Genomic DNA, 23,127 nt, shown 5'->3' with positions numbered 1-23,127 from the left:
AGCACATGACAGTTGTCATCAATAAAGCCACGCAACCTGGCACACGTAGGGCAAAGAACCACAAAAAAAAGACTCAGTACACTTATAATAATAATAATAATAATTAATAATAATAATAATAATAATAATTAAAAAAGCATTAGGAGGACGTTTTTCTGTCTACGCTGTACATAGAGATGTTATGCTTGGAAAGTTGCTGTCTCACACAGTCATACCATGAGTCAACATTGCTTCAGATACAAATCCAATGCAGTTACAACTAAGCCAATTCACTGAGTAGTCTCCTTCGAGACAGCGCTCTTTTAGCTGCAGTTTGCTGAGGGCAACGCTGCAGGACGAGAGGATCGATCCTGGAACACAAGAATTTGATGAGTAAGCGACCAAACTGGGTGCTAACTTGACTTCTGTAAAGGAAACCAAAGTCAACAACTAGGGATCTGATCCTGCAGCTCTGCCTAACCAGGCAGGATCACTGACTTCACCAGACCCAGCGCTGCAACTCGGGTCTGGTGAGGAAAACAGGTAACGTCTGAGGACAGATGAGGTGAGGCTCTGGCCAGCTGCCACAGCCACAGTTGCTTCCATGAGTAAAGGATGCAGAGTGGGGCTGGAGAAATAGCCCTCCCTGCAAGTGTATTGATGTGATCTCCATTTGCTTTACTTCGTGGAACGTACAATGAACTGATCCAGTTGTCAAATACTTTTTTCTCTAAAGAGTGAAATATACTTTCCCCTATAAGAATCCAAAAGCATCATTAACAGCACTTAAACTTGGTTTGTGAAACAGAAAGAAGTCTGAATATAAAAATAATTCAAGCAGATTCTCTTTAAAAATTGTATAGTGAATTCAGTATTTGGCAAGACCGTTTTTACTACATAATGAGCTCCTGAGTGTTTGTCTATTAGCTAAAACTTTTCTATTTTCTTTAAGCCATAAAGCAAAGAAAACCATATACTCAAGTTATACTGAAGTCACGACTTCATTTATGAAAAGAGGTTTGACCAGAAACTCAGTGCAAGTGGCAAAGTTGACCGTTACTGTACAGTATCTGCAAGAAAATAAAATAACTCCGCATCGCTCAAGTGGCACAAAATGGCTGTGCCAAAAAAATTGTCTATAATAAAATCTCAAATAAGTTTCCAACATTGAAATTTTATAAATAAGTACAAATCGAATTATATTGCTGAACTGTGAACCGAGAAAAAAAAAACCTATCGTGTAACAAGTTACCAAACTAGTTCTAGCATCGAAGACAAAAAGGAATGTTGGAACTTGTTTATACAATAGAAATGAAAGCTTCCAGTTTGTAGGATGAGAAAAATTCAGGCATGCAGGGACTTTTGCATATGGATATATATATTTTATATATATTATATATAATATGTACAGTTTAGCTATAAAACTTTGATGTGTAAAGAAGCTGTCTTCAATGAAAAATTGAACATTCAGAGGAAATTCCTGAGTTAGGGTTTTGTGACATGGGCCACTGAGAAAAAAGCTGCGGTTGGGTCCTCAGAGGTGTTATGTCCATCCCTGTTAAGATTGAAATCAACATATAAAAACAGACAGTGTTGCCACTGCTTCGTTCCCTGCCTGAGCAAGGGATAGCACCATTGTGAAGAGAACTCCTGCTTGTAGAGAGGAGGGAATACTTAAAAACAGTATTGCTGCTAAGACCACTGTAGTGTGCACCAAATACGTTCTTCTAGACAACAAATGAACACTGCCACTGGCTGACTGAAGAACACCTGACCAGGTGTAACGTTAAGGGTACAAGTCACTAGGTGTAATCTTTCCTAGGTTGTTCATCTGTTGTACATTTATCAGTCATTTCCTGACAGAAGTCTACCGTGACCGTTTGGCTGCTCTGCTCTGGTGGGAGCTCCCTCTCGGGGTAAGTACCTGCGTCGGATCCATCCAACCCCCCGCCAGCTGAACAATTTTCTGAGATGTTGTTGGGCAGCCAGGGCGCTCCCAGTTGCACTGAGCTTTGCTCTGAGCAGCACTGCATGCTTTCCCCGACGCACTGGGAGGTCACCAGGCTCTGCTCCATGCCAGCTGGGGAGGGGCTGATGGCGGTGGCTGGCTGTAGATCCATGGGTCTAAGAACGGGGCAGTATCGGTGGAGAGCTTGGATCTGTTCCGGGCTCTGCATGTCTCTACACACTTCTTGGGAAAGACAAGAGAAGTTGTCTAGCAATTCCCCCATGCTTGCTTTCAGCTGGTTCCTTTCTGAGAGCAATTTCTCTTTCTCACACACCTGAAAGAGAAAAGGCATCTCAGGTTGATGAAGAGCAACCCACCGGCTGCACACTCCAGGCATGTAAACAGCGGTACCCAAGAAGAACACCATGTCACAGTTATTTTTATAAGGGCAGAGGAAAAGTCACAAAGATACCAGGTATCTGACCACCATGAGGTCTGTGTTTGGAGGACTGCAGTTTGGGAAACATCTGGAGAAAAATATTTGAGTTGGAAGAGGACAGAGTCACAAGTTATTTCCAGCAGACTGTTAGTTCCCTTTATAGACTAAGCCTGCTTGATGGACAATACAAAAAAACTCAGGAAGAAACATTTTTATGCAGAAAAGTAATTACCCATCCAAACACCATGAAAACAGGGCTTAGTTCCTGAGGTGAGGGTATGTTGCAGAAGCTCAGTTCATGCTCTAACTGCTGGGTTGGTTGGGCAAGCTGGGTGAACCCGCTTTGGTCCATGTGCCAGCTGAACCCCTGTTACCACTGACTGGTGCATTACTCATAGAATCATAGAGTGGTTAGCATTGGAAGTGACCTTAAAGGTCATCTAGTTCCAAACCCTCTGCATGGGCAGGGACACCTTCCACCAGACTATGTTGCTCAAAGCCTCATCCAACCTGGCCTTGAACACTTCCAGGGATAAGGCATCCACAACTTCCCTGGACAATCTGTTCCAGTGTCTCACCACCCTCACACTAAAGAATTTCTTCTTAATTCAGAGGAGAGGATCTGCATGTGTGCCCTGTAGCCTGCATCACAGCTTGTTTTCTTATATCCTGGTGCTTAAAGGTTTGTGTTTGACCTAATAAAGATATTTTTACGAAGCTGCATGTAAAACCCTGAAGGATGGTGGATTTCTTAATACTCAGTACAAGCTCAAGGTCCTTTCCCTTTTGTTCTGCTCTGGCTCTGCCTCTTGTGCTTCCACATGTCCTCCCCTACTACCACCAAGCTCAAGTGTTTTCAGTTTCACTGTCAGTGGGCTGCTCTAGGAGGGGCCAGGTGAGAGGCAGGACAGTACCAGTGAGGAGGCAGAGTGAGAGAGCTTGGTAGGACTTATTTTTTCATGCAGAATTAAAATATCTGGGAAAAGAAGCTCAGGTTGCTCTGCACCCAACAAAGCACAGGTGAGCCCCCGGCCCCAGCTAGTGCAGAGTTCTGTGCGATGTGCTGCAGTGGGAGTTATCTCCAGCTTAGATCTCACCTGGCCAGCCAGCCCCTGCAGGGTGAGCACTGCCCTCCCCATGCTCAGGAGGCAGACTCAGGGGGTTGGGCACAGATCCAGACCCAGCTTGGGGTTACACCTCTAAAAATCAGTGTTTGACTCAGTGCAGACTGATGGGGATGGTTTTGCTGCATCACTTTCTCTCCCAGGAAGGTAAGCATACAACTCAAGGGTATAGATGAGATTCTATAGAGTATCAGAGCTATTTCCAGAGCTGAGCTGGCCCAAAAAGCAGCACAGCCATGTACCTCACCTAGTAATACTGCTAAACCCAAGCTGCTTTGGCATCTGAGGTGTGAAAACTCCACAACTCAGACAATCCAGCTATGGGTGGTTGTTGACAGCTGATAGTATTGCCCTGGATGCAAAGCCTGAACTGGAAGCATCCAGCTGTGTGAATGAGAAAGAGAGCAGTGCACATGAAAAGAACCGACTGCTAAAATATTTATATATCTATCAAGAAAGCATAAAAATAATAAAAAAATAAACAGATGCTTCAGTACATCTTGAGATAATGAATTATGGAAGAGAATATGTTGTGAGTTTGCAGGGAAAAAAAGGGAACGTGAGTGGGTGGATGGATGAGTGAGGGAAAGCAGGAAAAAAAAATTACCTATCAAACTCAGAGGATACAACCATTTCACTCACTGTCTGCTGTGAAACCATCTGTGCCAAGAAGATGGGTGACTTACAGGCATGAAGTGTAGGGGAAAAAGGGGTCTTTCATAAAAAAGATGCAGCTGAGTGAAAAACCTTGAAACACTAGTGCCATTACATACATAAGGAGATTGTAAATTACTGACCACAAAGTGGACAGAAGATGACAAAGGAATTTCCAGTTACCATGTATTGTGTGAAGTGAACTGGAGTTGCATTGCTGGTTCTCCTAAGAGTAAAAATTATGATCTTGAAGAAGACTACCTGCTTGGAGGGCATGCATATGGGGGAGGGACTGCGAGGCAAAGTTAAAGTTGCATGAGTTTAATTCTGCTGCTTTATACTCTTGTGCACCTAGTGACTGTCTTTTTTATGAACCTCCTTTTTCAGAATGATGCACCAGATCCCACAGAATCATAGTTTAGGTTGGCAAAGACCTTTAAGATCATCAAGTCCAACCGTTAGCCTAGCACTCTCAAGTCCATCCCTAAACCATGTCATTAAGCACCACATCTACACATTTTTAAAATCCTCCACACCTCAACATCCTTCCTTTAGTGGGGGGCCCAAAACTGAACACAGCATTCAAGATGCATCCTCACCAGTGCCAAGTGCAGGGGTACAATTACTTCTCCAGTCCTGCTGGCCACACTATTTCTGATACAAGCTGTGGATTATGCTCAGTGCAGGAAGCAGTTTCTCACTATTTTGTTTATCTTTGATATTTTGGTTGTTTTGCATTAGTGGAGCACTATTCTGAATAATGTTTTGATTTTTGTTTCTTTATTTCCCCCCGGGGCTTCAGCAGCAAGGCAGCTGAAGGCTTTGCAAGCCTTGATGATTTAAGCCTCCCAACCAGCTTGTGGGGTCAGTGTCACCTCCCAGTTACAGACGGGAAGCAGACAGGCTCAGGCAGCAAGTGAGTAACCCAAAGTCATGCGGCTTTCTGCTGCACTACGTTTGCTACAGCTTGTGTGGAGAATGAAGCACAATGAAACTGACACTAAAGGCCACTTTCAACATGCAACATGTTATGACAAGAACAAGAAGTGCCCCATTCCTCAAACCCTCTAAGTTCAACCTACAACTGAGCATGTTTTAAATGTACACGTGGACACTTAAATCAAAGACTCCAAATAACTTTCAATTTTAGTGGAAGCTGGGTACACAGAGGAAGGAAATCAACTTCAGCTCCTTTTGTTTTATCTATGTGAATTAATTAATTTAGCTCTCAAACCCTTGGATATTCAAAGGCTGGCTTTAATGCTGGACTCCTAAAACTACGCGGTGCAATGCAGCTACACTGTCCAGTCCTGCATGCTGTACACCCACACTTCTCCTAACAGCTGAACTGGGACTACTGCATTATTTTTTACATGTCATAAAGCTTTTAGGACTTTTAAACAGATGAGGAGGTGCTAACTCATTTTGAAGTTCCAGTGTTGCATTACTCCTGCTGAGTGACACCCTGTAGACATGTCTTCCTCCATTATGCTTTTCTCAAGCCCTTTTTTTTTTTGCTGTGCACCAGATTGCTTTCTCTATGGGCAAGGGATGGCAAGTGAAGAGGAGCAGGACCCTCAGACCACAGGGGCACTGTCACTAAGGAGGGGAGTTTTTTCAGAGAAGGTGCCTATAGCTGTCTACATCTGACATGGCTCTTCAGGTGCTCTTGTGTAGCAATGGAGAGGAACAGGCATGGCTGGGCTGTATGTCACCTCCTCTGCTGCAAGATGAGACAAATAAGACTTGTCAGGTATCTATTTCCCTTCACTGACTATAAAGAAAAACAGAAAAACAAGCTCCAGCACAGATGTCTATATTGTAGACAACTGTGTTTAGACACTCAAACCACACCTGAGGTGTCCATACCATGACTGAAAGAAAGAGGACTTTACTGAGCAGCCATTTGGCCTTGCTCCAGTCACCTCACTACCTCACTTTCTTGGACTAAAATGTGGTAGCACTGACACCTTGGCACACAGGAGACCTGTCCCCAGATGTGCTCTGGCCAGTGAGCAAGGCATGGTTTGCTCTCCTCTATGCAGTAGACTACTACCAGAGACTCATGTCAAGGAGTTTTGGGGTAAACCAACAGTTGCCATCTGAACCCAGGGCATGGGATGTGAAGGCCAGTGCACTGTGAAGTGGGAACAGGCCTTTTGTGTTAGATGGCCCTTGAATCATGGAGGGTGCTTCAGTCCATGGCACACCACAGGGAGTGTTACAGGGAAGACAGCAGGAAGAGGAACATGACCGTGCCATCTTACTGACTTACACCAAGGGATGCCCACCAGTCTGGATATTCACATTCCTTTCTTTTCACTTCCCTTGCCATTTCTGCCATTTGCTCAGTGAAAAAAAGAGCTGAAGAAAAGGCATAGTGAGCTGAAATTCCTGAAAATGTTGAGCTGCCTTAAAAAAACCTCAAACAAGTAAAATCTCTATGCAGAGATATAGCTGGCCCTGCCACACCACTGTTTGGACCAGACAGCCTCTGAAGATCTCTCCATATCTGTCTCCTTTGAGCACTACATGAGTCCCTGATCAACAGATTGTTATGCTAGTTAGGCATGGAAATGGGGCTTGAATGAGGAAATGCCTTTGTGGATACACTGGACGTACTGGGGGCAAGCTAAACTGCAAGATGGGAGCTGTGATACAAGCTTCTCTCGTCTTCCAACTCACTCAAAAATCCGCTCTTGAGATCTCAAAATGAAGACACATCTAGGCCTCATTCCACCAGAATGTTGTGTTTTCCATATATATTACATATACACACACACACTAACGCATTTTTATCTATTAAATTTTCACATTGGTGGCTCTGCTTACTCATGTACAAACAGACTAAACCAGCTGGGCAGGAGTAGCTGCAGGTGTCCTACAAGCTGCAGCGTGAGGGTGAGAGCCCAGGACTCACCAACTTGCGGATCTCACACTCCAGGTTTTGAATACAGTCCAGTTTCCTCTTGCGGCAGCGCTGAGCCGCGATGCGGTTCTTGCTGCGCCGGCGCACGTCGTGGATGAACTCGAGCTGCTCTGAGGTTAGCTTGTGCATCTTTATCATCATCTGGAAATCATTCCTTGGAAGATCTGTGATTTGATCAACAGGAAAAGGAAGTTTCACCTAAAACAAACAAATATAAGATGAGAGCAGAGAGTCATACTCTGCTTGCTGAACGCAAGCCCGACAACAGCGACAGGAAGGGTAACTGTCAGTGCTGCCGCCTCCTAAACAAACAACACAACAAGTTTCACACTGAGCAAGGTTTTAACATTTGCTTGTGGTACACTGTGGAGGTCCAGCTGGTAAGGATCAGATTATAAGTGCACTGACATCAGCATTATAGATGAATCCCAGGTAAAAATTTCATCTTTCTAAAATGCTCTAGTAAGAGATCTCCTTGCATTAAAAGAAGGCTCCATCCATTAAGAGACACAGCCTTTTGGAAACAGTGAAGTACCTGCTGCTATTAATTTCAAAATAGTTTACAAGAATGAGCTATTATCACAGCAGGAAACCTGAGTCTGCACAGCCTGCAGGACTGAAAGTTGGATTTGGTGTGAGGTTAAAAATGCAATCTGAAATGTCAAACAGATGGAAAATACCGTATCACAATTAGGACAGGCCATCTAAGCAGCACTTCAGCTGAGCAGTACATCATATAAGAAAGGGTCAGAGGAGTGTGACATATGTGTGCAACATATCCTACCTTGCTAAAGTATATGCATTTTGAAATAATCCAGTATTTGCTAACATGCTAATACTTTTGTAGATTGAAGAGCAAGCACCTGAGCTGCATTTCTTGAAAAAAGCCCCCAAACAGTCTAAAACCTCAGTACTTGCAGTAAAACATTTTTCCTCTGAGCCAGGAACTGGCTCATCCCATTTGGATTGTAGATCATGAAACAGTAGCTCCAGGTTTTGGCTTCAGGAATTTCAGTAATTTCTCCAGCTCCTACTAATTATGCATTAAAGCAAAACACAAAGCTCCTGACAGCTTGGAGCAATGAACATACACTGTCTCAAAACCCGGAGAACAGTGCATGTGCTCAAAGATATCTGTCTGCTCACTTTTTTCCCCAAACCTATTAGCTTGCTCAAATCAAAGTGAGCACCTCTCCCTACAAACCCTGCTTCCCTTGTAGCTTCTGACTGTTAACATGACTATACAAAAAATTATGTTTTTTTTATGGACTGCTGTATTTGATTGTCAAATAAGAATCAGTTGACAAAGCTAAAGGAGATGACAACTGAGTAACTCGACTGACCCTTCTTTTTTTAAGTCGTACCCAGACTGCCCAAAAGATGGCAGTAAATACTTATATTTCTGCCCCCATTTGGTACAAGCCAGCTCCTCGAACAAGGAGACTACTCTGCATGCAGGCTAACAAAGATACAAGTTACTCCAGTCAAGAAAAAGACATATGTTGAAAAGGTTCTTCTGGTATTTAAAACATGGTTATAATCTTCAAATTGTTATCTTTCACTATTCGGAGATAAAGGAAATATAGATCAGAAAGTAGTTACTTTCATCCAAGAGCTGAGTTTGCCTATGCAGATAGTTTGCTGAGGACATATGTACACAAAAACACAGCTGTGGCCTCTGGCACTGACAGTCACAGACCTTGTCAGGAACCTGGACCTGCCACTAACCAGCTCTTTGTCTTGCTTGTGAGCTTGTGTTCTCTTGCTCTAGCACTGCTCTGTGCATCTCCAAGCCTGGGCCACATGAAATTCAGTGCAAACATCTACCACATCCTTTCAGGTGGTTTTGTGCCCTGAACATTGCCTCTCTTCCCTATGTGTCCAGGCACTGCTTTGTAACACACTGCTTGACAGGTCAATTTAAACCAGCAAGAGACACCAAACCCTGTCCCAGAGCCCCCAGATTCTGGCTTGTACACACAAAGGCTGACCTTGGGCACGGTGATGTGGACTACCTTGTTTACAGACTGCTATCTAATGACATGAAATCTATTTGATTTCCCCTCTCTAGCCTTTGGATGGTCAACATAAACTTGGTGTCACCTGCTTTTCTCTCAGGCTTCAACCCAGGGTCTGAAAATGAAGCAGCCTGTGCTTTCCCTCTGAAAGACACCACAGTTTCTGCAAAAACAGTGCTTTCCCATTCCAAGTTTTTCCTTATTTTCTGCATTCCACAACAGAAAGCAATGTTAACTGTATTCCCCCCTCTTGCTTTCAAACATACTTAGTTAGAAGGAGGAGATGTGCTTGCAGATGGAACGGGAATGAAAGGGAAGCAACTTAAACCTGTCAGGTAGAAGTTGCTGAAGGAAAATGGGAAAATAAACAGAAACAGATTCTTAAAAAAAAAAAAAATGGATTGAAGACCATGTACACAGCAGGCTACAGACTGCTATCAGTAAACCCAGTATAATCCCACTCCTGTCACAGGCAGCACTGCACAAGATTAAAAATGTGAGAAGGAGAGTGGAAATGAGTCAGACTCATTTCCTTCACCATCCACAGCATTTTTATTCCCTGTCTCCCTCTCTGCAATTAACTGTCAACTGAAAAAAATATGCACGAAGCCTTTGGCACAGACACAGTGAATAACTGCACCAGGGTACTGTTGCAGTGAGAGGTTCATGGTGCTGGTATTTATCACAACAGAGTGGTAAGTCAACTTGCAAGGGACGATGACTGTGCCATGGGTGGGATTCACCTGACCCACTTGGTGCCATGTGAATGATTGGTTGGGACTAGCCGGTGTCCAGGTTCCTGCTACTGGCATGAAGGACAGAGAGGCCTTTGGATGGCAATGCATCCTGCATAACTTCTCCTGCCTCCTGGCTGCAGAAGGAGCAGAGATGAGACACAGAAAACACGGTGCATTCTACACCATCTGAGAGAAACCTTATGTGATGTGTCTGAAAAAGGATAGTCAATCTTTTCTAAGATGTGTAAGAAAAACCCAGCAAGTATGTTTTCTTGTAAACATTTCTTTTTAGTAACTATGAATTTTACACAGGAAATGACTGTGTACTCCTTGCTTCAGACTACTTCAAATTAGAAATGGAAGTGGGATCCTTGCTCCTTCCAGGAGTTACTTCAGCCACAGCTAACCTCACAGGGCTCTAAAATCTTCCCTAGCTGCACAATTATTTTTTTCCCTGCATTTTTATACCAATGGCAGAAACTCTGTTGCCAACATACAACAAATAAACTGGCATTTTCTGCCACCGTTGCAGCCTTTACTTCCCTCAGCTCTGGCTGATGCACCCCTGAGAGGGCAGAGCAGCCAACCCACTCTGGTGAAAAAGAACAAGTGTTTATGTTTTTGCAGCCTTTTCCCCCTTGCATTAGCATTAAGGCGACAGTGTAAATGTCAGTGATCTGAGTGGCTAAGTAACAACAGGGATCTAGACAGAGGGACAGCCACTGACTCAGCACATGAAAAGCCCATATATAACCAATTAATTCCCTCAAGCTTCACTAGTTAGTGCCAGCTTGGATCATATGCCAGCTACTAGCTGCTCTGCTTACATAAAGTACCCAGAGCTCCCCCCCCCCGACCTTTGATGACAGGAAGAAATCTCACCTTCCACTACTGCTGCTGCCACTTCATCTTCCCTGGACTGCCAAGTGCCAGTAAAGACAATGAATTTCCCAAGCCTTGCTTAGTTACATCACAGTAAGTGAAAGGATTTGTATATTATCCATAAGAAAAAGTAATCGTTATGTATTGGGCATTGGTGTGTGGAACTCAAGGCAACAGCTTGACCTTTACAAATAATTAAAAAACTTAAGCCAGTTGCTCCAGAATTGTAAGAAATAAAACTGTTGCCTTATATGTCCTTAAATTGAAAGTCAGAGTTACTGAAAGCCTCTAGCATTTAACATCAACCAGCCCTCAGGCAAATGGCTCAGGACCCACCCAACCAATCTAGCACAGGGGCTGAATCATTCATATCAATGCTTTTTTGATGCAGAAAGGGGTTATTTGCTTCACACAGAGTAACTCAACATAGGAGTGCTGTTTTTCCTAGTATCCTCCTTAGCATGCAAGTCTGCTTTCCACAAACTCAGGAAGAAAATAATCCCTTTATATGAACGGAGGTGTGTTTACTCGTGTTGGGGGCTTGATTACCTGCACACTATTTCAGGCACTGCCTGTGGTCTCACAGGATAGGGACCTACTTAATTTCACCTGGAGAGAGGCATAAGAAGTATAAAACTAATGAGCCACACTTTGTGTAAGAGAGAGGACGGGCAGGATGCACTCTCACTCATTTCCTCACCTTGGCTGTCTACTGGCATAGGGAAAGCCTTCAAACCACCTCTTCTCTTCAGTGTCAACCACACCAAGATGGCACAGGACTATGAGAGGAGAATGGCAAACTCAGGCAGTGAAGATCCACCACTGTGTCAACAAACCAGGTCTGAAATAGGCTTGATCAGCAGGTCCCGCTGCAAACAACCTGTCCCATCTGCAGTAACAATTGCTGACCACAAAGTTACCTTGGGTCAACTCCATCCTCACCTCCCGAGGGCCATGAGAGATGCTGGGGGTCAGCAAATGCTGCCTGAGAGGGCACTACTGTGCACTTAGGGGAAGCAGCCTGGGGAACCTTTTGATTTGCCACTTGCCCCAGAGAACTGGGGGAAGGGGCTAGTCCCACGGCTAAAGGGCTTTAACCCGACAATCGGGAGATGTGGAAAGAATTCTCTTCCCTTTGCCCACGCCTTGGACTTGTATTCAGATCACACACCACTGGTGCATAAAATGCTGCGCTCACTTTGTCCTGTTCCCTGCTTGCAGTATCTGCAGCTTCCAGCCCTACAAAGGGCATGACAATCCAATACTCCTGTCCATTAATAGGCTTTTCTACAAACAGGGATAGCACAGAAATGCCACAGAAGCCGTAAGTGAATTTGAGAAGGGCAGGTCAGGCAGTGAAAAAAAAGGGGAATAAAGTGCAGTATTTATCTGAAAAACTTGCTCTTATAGAACAAATACAGGAACTGGAAAGAGTCCTTTAAGAGCTCCAGCCAGGGCTTCAGCTTGGGGCATGTCTGAATTGATTGCAGGCTGCAATGAACTAATACAGTGTTTAAAGGACCATCCTGAAATTCCAAGCTTGTAAGAGAAAACTGTCACTGTTTGTAATCCAGTAATCCTCTACTGAAGAGAGGACAGAAAACAAAACTGCTATGAAGTTTATCTTGTAAAACCGATTTTTGACAAGACTTCATTTAACCTAATGTTGCCAAACACATTTTCCAATGCTCGGCTGATGACATCAAGGATCCTTATCAGGAGAACATGCACCAGAGGAGAAGGTGGAGAGTAACTCTGCAATTTTGAAATTTATAAACCTAGTAAGATCAGGAAGGCTGGGGTGACCAATAACCAAACTGGGGAGAAACTACATATAAAAGCAAGTTAACAACTGAACATGTGTTTTCCTTGTTTGTCCTTTTTTCTGTGTAACACTCTTCACTGAGCACAAACACAAAGCAGTGAAGAAGAGTCTGCTGAAGTAACTTGGCACAGCTCCAGTAGATTTCTTGTAGAGCAACTTTGACTTAACCCCTTTTAATGGGACTCTGACTTTGCTAAGCATCAGCAGACAGAGAAAGGGTGGCTGCCTGTCAATTAACATAGAGTTTTGTACTCTCACTGGGAGTTATTTGCCTACAATATCCTCAGTGGTCAAATTGTACTAGCTCTGCCTTTATGAACATTTCCTTTGAGAAGCGAGTCACTAACCCAGGCGGGAAATTCTTCTGAAATACAAATGAAAGACAGAATGAATGCAATTCTCCAGGCAGTGACAGTTCTTGGAAAACTCCTCCTCTTACCTCCTCCCACCCTTGTTTACTCTTTTCTTAAGAAAACTCACTCATCAAGCTAGACTGAGCTGAGATTTCTTTTTAACTGGTTTAGCAGTACAACTTTTTAACAAGTTTTTTAGCAGGAAAAAACACACAGATACTTGCTGAAGAAAATTAATATCAAGAAAAGTAGGTAGTGCTGAAGTTTCTTTTCCTAAGTAGGTTAACAGATTGACAGACTACTTCCTTTTCAAAAATTCATTATTTCATGGCTTATTGTTTTGCTGTTGCTATTTTAAGCAGGATTGTCAGAACCTGCCTCCAAGCATCAAGCATAAGTCTTCTTTCTGGTATTATATAAAAATAATTGACTCTTAACAACCAGTGGTAGCTGGGTGAAAAGAGCAACACAAACTGTTCAATATTTCTGTAAAGTCCCAGTGGATCAAGAAATGGCATTGTTCCTGCAACTCCATTACACAGGGATACAGAAATCACAGAAAAGTCATGATTGGAAAGGACCTTTGAGATCAGAGTCCATTCATCAACAAAAAAAACCCCAAACCAAACCAAACACCACACAACACAACCACCCACAAAAAAACCCACAACCTCAGCCACTAGAGCATGCCCTAAAGTGCCACATCTACATGTTTCTTGAATACCTCCAAGGATGGTGACTCAACTACCTCCTGGGCAGGCTGTTCCAGTGTCTGACCACTCTTTCAGTATAGAAATTATTCCTAATACCCAATCTAAACCTCTGCCACAACTTTAGGCCATTTCTTCTGGTCCTATAGTTATTTATTTTGGAGAAGAGGCCAACACCCACCTCCCTACAACATCCTTTCAGGCAGTTGTAGAGGCGAATGAGGTCTCCCCTCAGCCTCTTTTTCTTCAGACTAAACAAAACCAGTTCCCTCAGCCTCTCCTCATACAGCTTGTTCTCTAGAACCTTCACCAGCTTCATTGCACTTTGCACTTGCTGCTTCTAACAGGAAGCCTGAAGAGTGGGAAAACTCAGAAGATTCTTCCCTTAACAGGAAGGAAAACAAAAGGCAAAACCATCTTGGAGACAATTTACCAGTGGTGTTATGCAGTCTGCCACTTCCTCTGACACTGATACCTGTATGGGATAGGGAGACTGGTCACAGGGCAGGGTCACCTTCACCCACGTGGCACTCACACCAAACCCTAGCATGGCACAACTTGGGTATATGCTCCCGAAATGTGCAGGAAAGCAGAGTGCCCAAAAAAGCTGCAAGAACAAACCTTTCATCTACTTCTCACCGAATCAATGATCAGCAAACGATGTTTTCTGACACTAATTCTGGAACTGACAGTGCTCCAGGACTCAAATCCAAACCAACAAGGTACAAATTCCAGGGGAACCAAGCTGCCCTGTGAGATAACTGAGGGACAAAGTCCAGCAGGCTTATTCCCATCAGGCCATCCCACTCAAACAAAAGCCCACCTACACCAGAAGAGCCTGTGTGGCCACTCTCGGGAGGGACAAGTGCCTGAGTGTTGCCCTTCAGCTATTTTATCAGGAGCCTTTTGAAGAGAAGTCTAGCAAACACTGTGTGACCTGATATGACAGGGGGCAAGGGACCCATCTGCCAAGTCATCAGGACAGCAAGGGAAAATCAACACTTTAGGGAGTGGAGAAAGATTCCCATGCAGCTAAGGAGCAGTGAAGGATAGAAAACAGTCAATTTCAGACCGCCTGTGAATCTCTCCTGCCTCTGACAACTGCAAAGATGCTGTGAGGCTATGCAGGGAGAAAATTGGAAGCTTCAAAGTCCAGCTAGAAATTAATCTGCCTTCAGAGGTAAAAGATACCAAGAAATGTTTCTACAAACACATTAATAGCAAAATAAAAACGAGGGAGAGCCTCCATCCCTTCTTAGATGCAGGTGGAAATACGTTAAGGAAGGATGAGGAAAAGGCTGAGGTGCTTAATGCCTTCTTTTCCTCAGTCGTTAGTAATACAATCAGTTGTACTGGGAGACAGGAACTGGGAGCAGAATCCACCCCCACAATCCAGAAGGAGATGGTCAGTGAATTTCTTCAGAAAAAGGATTATCAGCCACTGGAACAGGCTGCCTAGGGCAGTGGTGGAGTGACCATTCCTGGAGGTAAGAGTCATATATTTAAGAGTCATATGGACCATAAAGGATATAGTTCAGTTAAGGACTTGTCAGTGTTAGGTTAAGGGTTGATGTTGAAGGTCTCTTCCAACCAAGGTGATTCTGTGATTTTTAAAGCAGCTAAACTGCTGTAAGTGACTTACACAAAAACTTCCTGCTGCCATTAGGCATTTTCTACTGCCTGGTTTCCACAGCAGTGGATCTTGCAGGGTTGCAGGATACACACCCCAAGTCTGCTGTACAAATACAACATTGTATAATGAGGCCACAGTGACCTTTCTTGTACTGGCAAAAACCTTTACAAATTCATTTTTCAGAAAAAATCTGTACTGAAGCACTGGTGTGATGTGTTTACCCTTGGCTTGCTCAAGATAGTGCAGTGCAACCTCATGTAGCATTTATTTCCTTCCCACATCTATAATGCCTGGCAGTCTTAATGAACATGCATTGAAAAAAAAAAAAAAAAAGAAAAAGAGCTTTGTCAGCAGTTCCAGGGAGAAAACTTGCTCAGCACAGTGCAGAAAATCTTCCCAGGACAAAACAGCAGCAAAAGCAGGAGTGAAGCAAACCCCTCGCAGCTCTCTGCCCCAGAGCCAGACATGTCTGCCTGCCAGTGCACACCAAGACAGCCCCCTGTAGTCCACCCACTCACTCCTCTTGTGAATGTCCCTCCTCTCATCCACACCCTCCTGCACACATTCACACGCTTTTTTCAGGCAACCACCACCAGTCCTCTATAACCTTCTCATCTGACTCTTCTAGGCTAGCTCCTGCTGCAGCATCTCCACACAATTAGCCAATTATGACAGCTAATTAGTCATCAAGCCCCAAAAGGCTAATCTGTTGCCCTCTTCACTGCCTCACGCTGTGCATTAGCCCTTGCTGATCAAGCAGTACATGTGGGTGGAGATCAGATGCTCCCCTCGGTCCCACTCCCTGCTCCCTTGCAAAGGCAACGCTCCACAAAGTAACCTTGGCATGGCCAAGCAGAGCAGTTTTGCTGCAGGGCTTTCTGAAATAGGTCCTATGCACAGTATCGCTGGCAACCTCCCAAGGAGACTCCTCACCCTTCTGCACTGTCCCCAGCTCAGGACTCAGGGACAAACAAGAACCACTGGTACAGCACGACAGGGCTGTACAGGACATGACATCAGAGGTTACCCAGGCTCTTCAGCCTTTTCTTAAAGCTAAGCAACCAAGTAAAGGAACACTCACATCCGCTGGAGAGCAGTGTAGGTGAAAGGGACCTGGGGGTCCTGGTGGACAGGAGGATGACCATGAGCCAGCAATGTGCCCTTGTGGCCAAGAAGGCCAATGGCCTCCTGGGGTGCATTAGAAAGGGTGCAGTTAGTAGGTCAAGGGAGGTTCTCCTCCCCCTCTATTCTGCATTGGTGAGGCTGCATCTGGAATATCGTGTCCACCCTCAGTTCAAGAAGGACAGGGAACTGCTTGAAAGAGTCCAGCACAGAGCCACAAGGATGATGAAGGGAGTGGAACATCTCCCTTATGATGAAAGGCTGAGGGAGCTGGGTCTCTTTACCTTGGAGAAGAGGAGACTGAAGGGTAACCTCATCAATGTTTACAAATGTGTTAAGGGTGAGTGTCAGGAGGTCAGAGCCAGGCTTTTTTCAGTGATGTCCAGTAATAGGACAAGGGGCAATGGGTGCAAACTGGAGCATAGGAGGTTCCATGTGAATATCAGAAAACACTTCTTTCCTGTGAGAGTGACAGAGCAGTGGAACAGGCTGCCCAGAGAGGTTGTGGAGTCTCCTTCTCTGGAAACATTCAGAACCTGCCTGGACACATTCCTGTGTGATGTGCTCTGGGTGATCCTGCTCTGGCAGGGGGGTTGGACTAGATGATCTTTCAAGGTCCCTTCTAACTCCTAAGATTCTATGATCTGTCTGAGAGGTATCTTCCAGAGCCTGGGATGTAGCTGGAATAAAGATTGAGGGATAAAAGAAAGTTCACTCCTTTTACCTCTAGCCCACACTAAGCCCACATGGCTCTGTCCTGGGTGCTCAGAGCATGTGAACATCCCAAACTTGCACTCACTGCTGCCCACACTAAAGCACAAGCTCTCAGTGGAGCACTTCAGCATTACTGGAGGAGTCTGATATGATTTTACCCAGATGCTCTCTGGGTCATGCAGATCCTAATGAAATCCTATGAAAACATCCCAGTCATTTTTCCAGTTTTTGGGCTCCACCATGCGTCTCCATGATTTAAGTGTTCCCTGAAACTAGTGACTTTACACAGTTAATTCCATTGCAGTTAGCTAGTTGTCACTGCAGCATCTCCAGCTGGCCCAGTTCTAGTTTTAAAGAGGGCCCTCCTTCTCCTCCCTCTCATGGGAGAGCTGCACAGAAGTCTGTCCCTCTTCTTTTGTCCTAACAGTCCTGGAAATTAAAGGTTAACTTCTCTTTGCAACCATTTATGCAATGGCTGCCAGAGCTCACCATCAAAGTGGGGTCACGAGCAGGAAACATCATCTCAGTTGTCACTTAACGGATGCAAAACCCATTACCTGCATGTGGGAGACACACACACACACATACAGAGGGAAGACGACTTGAACACCACTCCTACAACAGAGGGTGGCCAGATATGCAACTGTTTAAGTAATTCACTCTTCTTTCTCCTCCCACTCCGTCTGCCTCCTCTACTTGAGCTGTTAGCAATACACAGCTCTTGGTGCGGGCTGCCCGACCCTCAGTGTCAGCTTGAGGTTCCTGAAGCACATGGGAACCACCTCAGCAAACCAAGGATGAGGAATGGTGCTTTGTGCTGTGGGTGTGGGAGGGAGGAGGACAGGACACTGCTAGCAGACTTCTGAGCACATCAATGTGCTCTCATCATTCTGCAGTTTGCTATTGCCCCATACTCAAAGTGTGGTAAGCACCAAACACCTCGGAGGTCAGCCTGACCTGTTTATGTGAAGTCAACCACACACGCTCAGCTGAGGAGGGAATAAACCAAAGTTACTCTTTGCCTCTATAAACAAAGAAAGTGCTGGGGAAATGCCAAGTCATTCAAGAGAATCAAGGAGCAATTAATTGGGCCACAATGACTGCGATATATGTACTTATCTTAAATCCCTACCTCATGCCCTCTGTCTTGCACAGGACATGATTCACTGTCTGCTTCTGAGAATGACCCAGACTCATCGCTGGAGTTTGTTCCATAGGATGGCTCACATTTAATCTGGGCTCGGGCTGGGTTGTACAATCCATCCCCCACCACGCCGGGCTCCTGGTGCTCGGGTGCCAGGAATCGGGGGCCTTGGGAGCAAGGGGAAGAGGAGAGCTCGCAAAGACGCAGGCTGCAGGGAGAGCCACCGCTGCCATCCTCTGCGTACGAGTAGGAAGAGCACGAGCTGGAGGTCCTGGTTCTGGTTTCCAAAGGAGGAGAGCGAGGGCAAACTTTAATTGGCACCGGACAGCTGGTGTTTGGCCGCATCCTTCCCGGCAAGTGATCAGCTGTCAGTCCACTGTGCGAATAGGTCTGAGAGCTGGGGAGAGACTGGCTACTGCCAGCCCACAGGCCCTTTGGCACAGTCTCAGTGAGGTCTTTGTCCAAGCTGCTCACACCAGAATATGAATGCACCGAAGTGTTTACTTGGTCACAAGTGTTTGAAGAGAATATAACACTCCTCCTGTCCAGTTCCCCTTCTTGCTTACAGAGAGTTTCAAAGCCGGGCCCCCTGAGTGGCGATCCCCCTGTGAAGCTGGAAGCATCTTTCTGCACGGCATGGGACTGTCCATAGTTCCCTGTGAAAGGGACGTAATCAGTTTTGTGGTCACCCTGAGTTGTCCCTTTTTCAAAAGGGCATGCTGGACTCCTGCCAAAGTGCTGTTGGGAAGTGCTGGGGAAGCCAACTAAATCTATGCTTTTTGTTCTGTTGAAGAAAGACCGCAAGCAAGGAGAGGACCCACTTTTTGGCCTGTCGACACAAGTAGGGCTTGGCTGTTTCCTGTCCATTTCAACATCCCCTTCTTTATCCCTGATGTCAGGTTCGTCTCCAGACAAGCAAAGTGTGATGCTTTCTTCATCGTTCTCTTCATTCTGAGGCTCACTTTTTATCTGCCCCATAGCAAGTCCTGATTTGAGGCCATTTCCAGAGCTCTCTTCACTGAATGTGCTTGCAAAACCTGAGGTACTGATGTGTGATGTGTTGTAGACATTCTTGGTACAAGCAAGCTGGTATTTCTTGTATCTGGGGTACCGTGTTACTGCATCTTTGTCCAAATTGTCCTTGCTATCTCTCAGCATGTCAGAGTCAGGCAGCATCCCTTCACCTTTGTCTGTGCCAGCAACAGTGGTTTCAAAATTGAAGGGCTCTTGGTGCATCCTCTCTCTTGGGCAAGATATTTTTGACGTCTCCGATTCCATCGTCTCCTCCTCGTCTCCATCCGAGTTCTCCTCATCATGCATGCGCTGACAGGTGGTATCTTTTTTGCACAGGAACAGGCCATCTTCGTTGTTCAGCAGCTGCGTCTGTAGGAAACTGAAGCAGGAGTCCTCCAGGTTGTGCATGCGCAGGAATTCAGCGCAGTGGATGACCTCCTGGATGTTTTCTCTGCTGAGTAACAGCTTAGCAGTGTAGGCAAACTGTAACAATGGACCAAATCCCCTGACAGTGACCTGCAAAAAGAGAGAGGGAAATTGCCAGCATTACCATCAGCTCTTGCTATCATCTCAAGTCCTTCATCACGTAACCCAACAGAAACAAACACTGCTCAGTACCAGTTACTCATCTATCAAACCAGCAACGAAGCTTTGTCCCATAACTAGCACGACTGCCTTTATGTTGTTCCTGTATGTCATTGTACAGGTTGAGCCAAGCGTTGGTTTTCCCAAATATCTTGAACACCAATGGACTAGGCCTCTATTGTAATAAAAGACTGAAAAAACCAGGCTGGTGTGGATGCTGCTAATTCTTGGATGGATCTTAATCTAAATATGATGTAGCCCACCACCCTGAAAGTATTGATTCAAATTTAACTCTTTTGCCTCCATGGAAACACTGGTGAAGAGTGGTTTCAAGTTTAAGATAACCCTTAAATACAAAAAATGTTTTGGGAAGGAAAAGTTTACTACCATAGAAAAATTAAACAGAAAGTATCTTTCAGCCTCCTTCAAGAGCAAACTGGTTTCTTTTTTTCTTCTCAATTTTTTGCTAGCCATTGCTGAATAAATAATAGGTAAGTACTGACTGCATAGCACTTTTCTCCATCCCATGGAGATTATTCTCCTTATACTGCTCCTGATTTGGTGAGTCTAAGGTACAGCTATAAGAAAGAAATCCATATTCATAGTTCAAGGGATACAAATGGCTCTGATTCCCACCATTTTCTTTGTTGAAAGGGTAACAACTGGTTGATCTCCAATCAAGTGTTCCTGGTCTGAGTTTTGCACCACTACTCATCCTTTTTTCTTATCATACCATCTAGATATTTACACTCACATATCATATATTAAAAAGTAAACACTTTCTCCACTCCCCCCAAACTCCCATATTTTACAGTGGTATCATCAAACAAAACTACCAAATAATTTGCTAAGCCACATGGTAAACTACAGCTATTGTCTATTTTTGACCAAAAATGCACTGACGCTAACTTCTGTTACATTTCCCACCCCCAAACGGGCAGAAAACAAAGATACTGGAAAAATGTTAATTCTTCACGAAGCAGCCAAAGGCTGCTTCAAAACCAGGACTCACCATAAAGGTTTCTCCACAAGAAGGAGATTCAGTGGTTTGGCCACAATGTTGAGATTTGAGGGACCACAACTTGATTTCCCATTGCACCAACCACCTTCTACATGACCCTGGCAAGTCACTTCAGTCTCAGTTCACCAAGACACTTTCTTGCCTTGCTTGCATGTGGTATTCTCAAATCTGAGCTCCCTGTGCTTTGCATACCAAGGAAAGGCATCTAGATGGGATTCAGAGCAAATACCTGCAAGCCTACGTGAAGTTGGGACCCAGAACCTGCAACCTCCTTCTGGCTGCAGGTATCTCTGGCAGGTGTTCCCAGCTCAGTTTCTTATTTTAAAACAAACCAGAAGAGGAAGGACTGCTCTTCCTTTTTTTGTAAAACAGCCCCCTTTCCAGATGAGGGACACAGAAAACAGGATACCAGGTTCCTTCCCCAGGTTGTGGAGATTCAAAAATGCATTTCCCAGCTCCTCAGGATACCTCACCCACAGGAGGCATGGAATACACTGCAGGTGAGCTGTTTTTCCCTGTCCTTCCAATTCAACTAATGCCACTAAGCATAAAGGAACACTCACATCCGCTGGAGAGCAGTGTAGGTGAAAGGGACCTGGGGGTCCTGGTGGACAGGAGGATGACCATGAGCCAGCAATGTGCCCTTGTGGCCAAGAAGGCCAATGGCCTCCTGGGGTGCATTAGAAAGGGTGCAGTTAGTAGGTCAAGGGAGGTTCTCCTCCCCCTCTATTCTGCATTGGTGAGGCTGCATCTGGAATATCGTGTCCACCCTCAGTTCAAGAAGGACAGGGAACTGCTTGAAAGAGTCCAGCACAGAGCCACAAGGATGATGAAGGGAGTGGAACATCTCCCTTATGATGAAAGGCTGAGGGAGCTGGGTCTCTTTACCTTGGAGAAGAGGAGACTGAAGGGTAACCTCATCAATGTTTACAAATGTGTTAAGGGTGAGTGTCAGGAGGTCAGAGCCAGGCTTTTTTCAGTGATGTCCAGTAATAGGACAAGGGGCAATGGGTGCAAACTGGAGCATAGGAGGTTCCATGTGAATATCAGAAAACACTTCTTTCCTGTGAGAGTGACAGAGCAGTGGAACAGGCTGCCCAGAGAGGTTGTGGAGTCTCCTTCTCTGGAAACATTCAGAACCTGCCTGGACACATTCCTGTGTGATGTGCTCTGGGTGATCCTGCTCTGGCAGGGGGGTTGGACTAGATGATCTTTCAAGGTCCCTTCTAACTCCTAAGATTCTATGATCTGTCTGAGAGGTATCTTCCAGAGCCTGGGATGTAGCTGGAATAAAGATTGAGGGATAAAAGAAAGTTCACTCCTTTTACCTCTAGCCCACACTAAGCCCACATGGCTCTGTCCTGGGTGCTCAGAGCATGTGAACATCCCAAACTTGCACTCACTGCTGCCCACACTAAAGCACAAGCTCTCAGTGGAGCACTTCAGCATTACTGGAGGAGTCTGATATGATTTTACCCAGATGCTCTCTGGGTCATGCAGATCCTAATGAAATCCTATGAAAACATCCCAGTCATTTTTCCAGTTTTTGGGCTCCACCATGCGTCTCCATGATTTAAGTGTTCCCTGAAACTAGTGACTTTACACAGTTAATTCCATTGCAGTTAGCTAGTTGTCACTGCAGCATCTCCAGCTGGCCCAGTTCTAGTTTTAAAGAGGGCCCTCCTTCTCCTCCCTCTCATGGGAGAGCTGCACAGAAGTCTGTCCCTCTTCTTTTGTCCTAACAGTCCTGGAAATTAAAGGTTAACTTCTCTTTGCAACCATTTATGCAATGGCTGCCAGAGCTCACCATCAAAGTGGGGTCACGAGCAGGAAACATCATCTCAGTTGTCACTTAACGGATGCAAAACCCATTACCTGCATGTGGGAGACACACACACACACATACAGAGGGAAGACGACTTGAACACCACTCCTACAACAGAGGGTGGCCAGATATGCAACTGTTTAAGTAATTCACTCTTCTTTCTCCTCCCACTCCGTCTGCCTCCTCTACTTGAGCTGTTAGCAATACACAGCTCTTGGTGCGGGCTGCCCGACCCTCAGTGTCAGCTTGAGGTTCCTGAAGCACATGGGAACCACCTCAGCAAACCAAGGATGAGGAATGGTGCTTTGTGCTGTGGGTGTGGGAGGGAGGAGGACAGGACACTGCTAGCAGACTTCTGAGCACATCAATGTGCTCTCATCATTCTGCAGTTTGCTATTGCCCCATACTCAAAGTGTGGTAAGCACCAAACACCTCGGAGGTCAGCCTGACCTGTTTATGTGAAGTCAACCA

General features: G+C 45.1%; 1 protein-coding gene across 1 annotated transcript; it reads right to left on the bottom strand.

The window, feature by feature from the left end:
* Nucleotides 1-1,781: 1,781 nt before the first annotated feature.
* Nucleotides 1,782-22,712, bottom strand: LOC104391279 (transcription regulator protein BACH2-like). Its single transcript, XM_010000535.1, has 4 exons — nt 22,707-22,712; nt 18,200-19,741; nt 7,065-7,271; nt 1,782-2,261 (listed from the first exon to the last, which is right to left on the bottom strand). Exons 1-4 carry the CDS (start codon nt 22,710-22,712, stop codon nt 1,782-1,784), a joined length of 2,235 nt encoding a protein of 744 aa, XP_009998837.1.
* Between the last annotated feature and the right edge of the window lie 415 nt (nt 22,713-23,127).

The sequence above is a fragment of the Chaetura pelagica genome, unplaced genomic scaffold (assembly GCF_000747805.2).
Source record: "Chaetura pelagica isolate M959 unplaced genomic scaffold, ChaPel_1.0 scaffold174, whole genome shotgun sequence".
Taxonomy (NCBI): domain Eukaryota; kingdom Metazoa; phylum Chordata; class Aves; order Apodiformes; family Apodidae; genus Chaetura; species Chaetura pelagica.
This window is presented reverse-complemented; position numbering and strand designations above follow the sequence as displayed.

Coding starts and splice junctions, on each gene's coding strand:
- LOC104391279 (XM_010000535.1), bottom strand. Junction 7,272..18,199: donor TGCAAGACAGAGGGCATGAG/GTAGGGATTTAA, acceptor TGTTTGTTTTAG/GTGAAACTTCCTTTTCCTGT. Junction 2,262..7,064: donor AGTGTGAGATCCGCAAGTTG/GTGAGTCCTGGG, acceptor TTTCTCTTTCAG/GTGTGTGAGAAAGAGAAATT.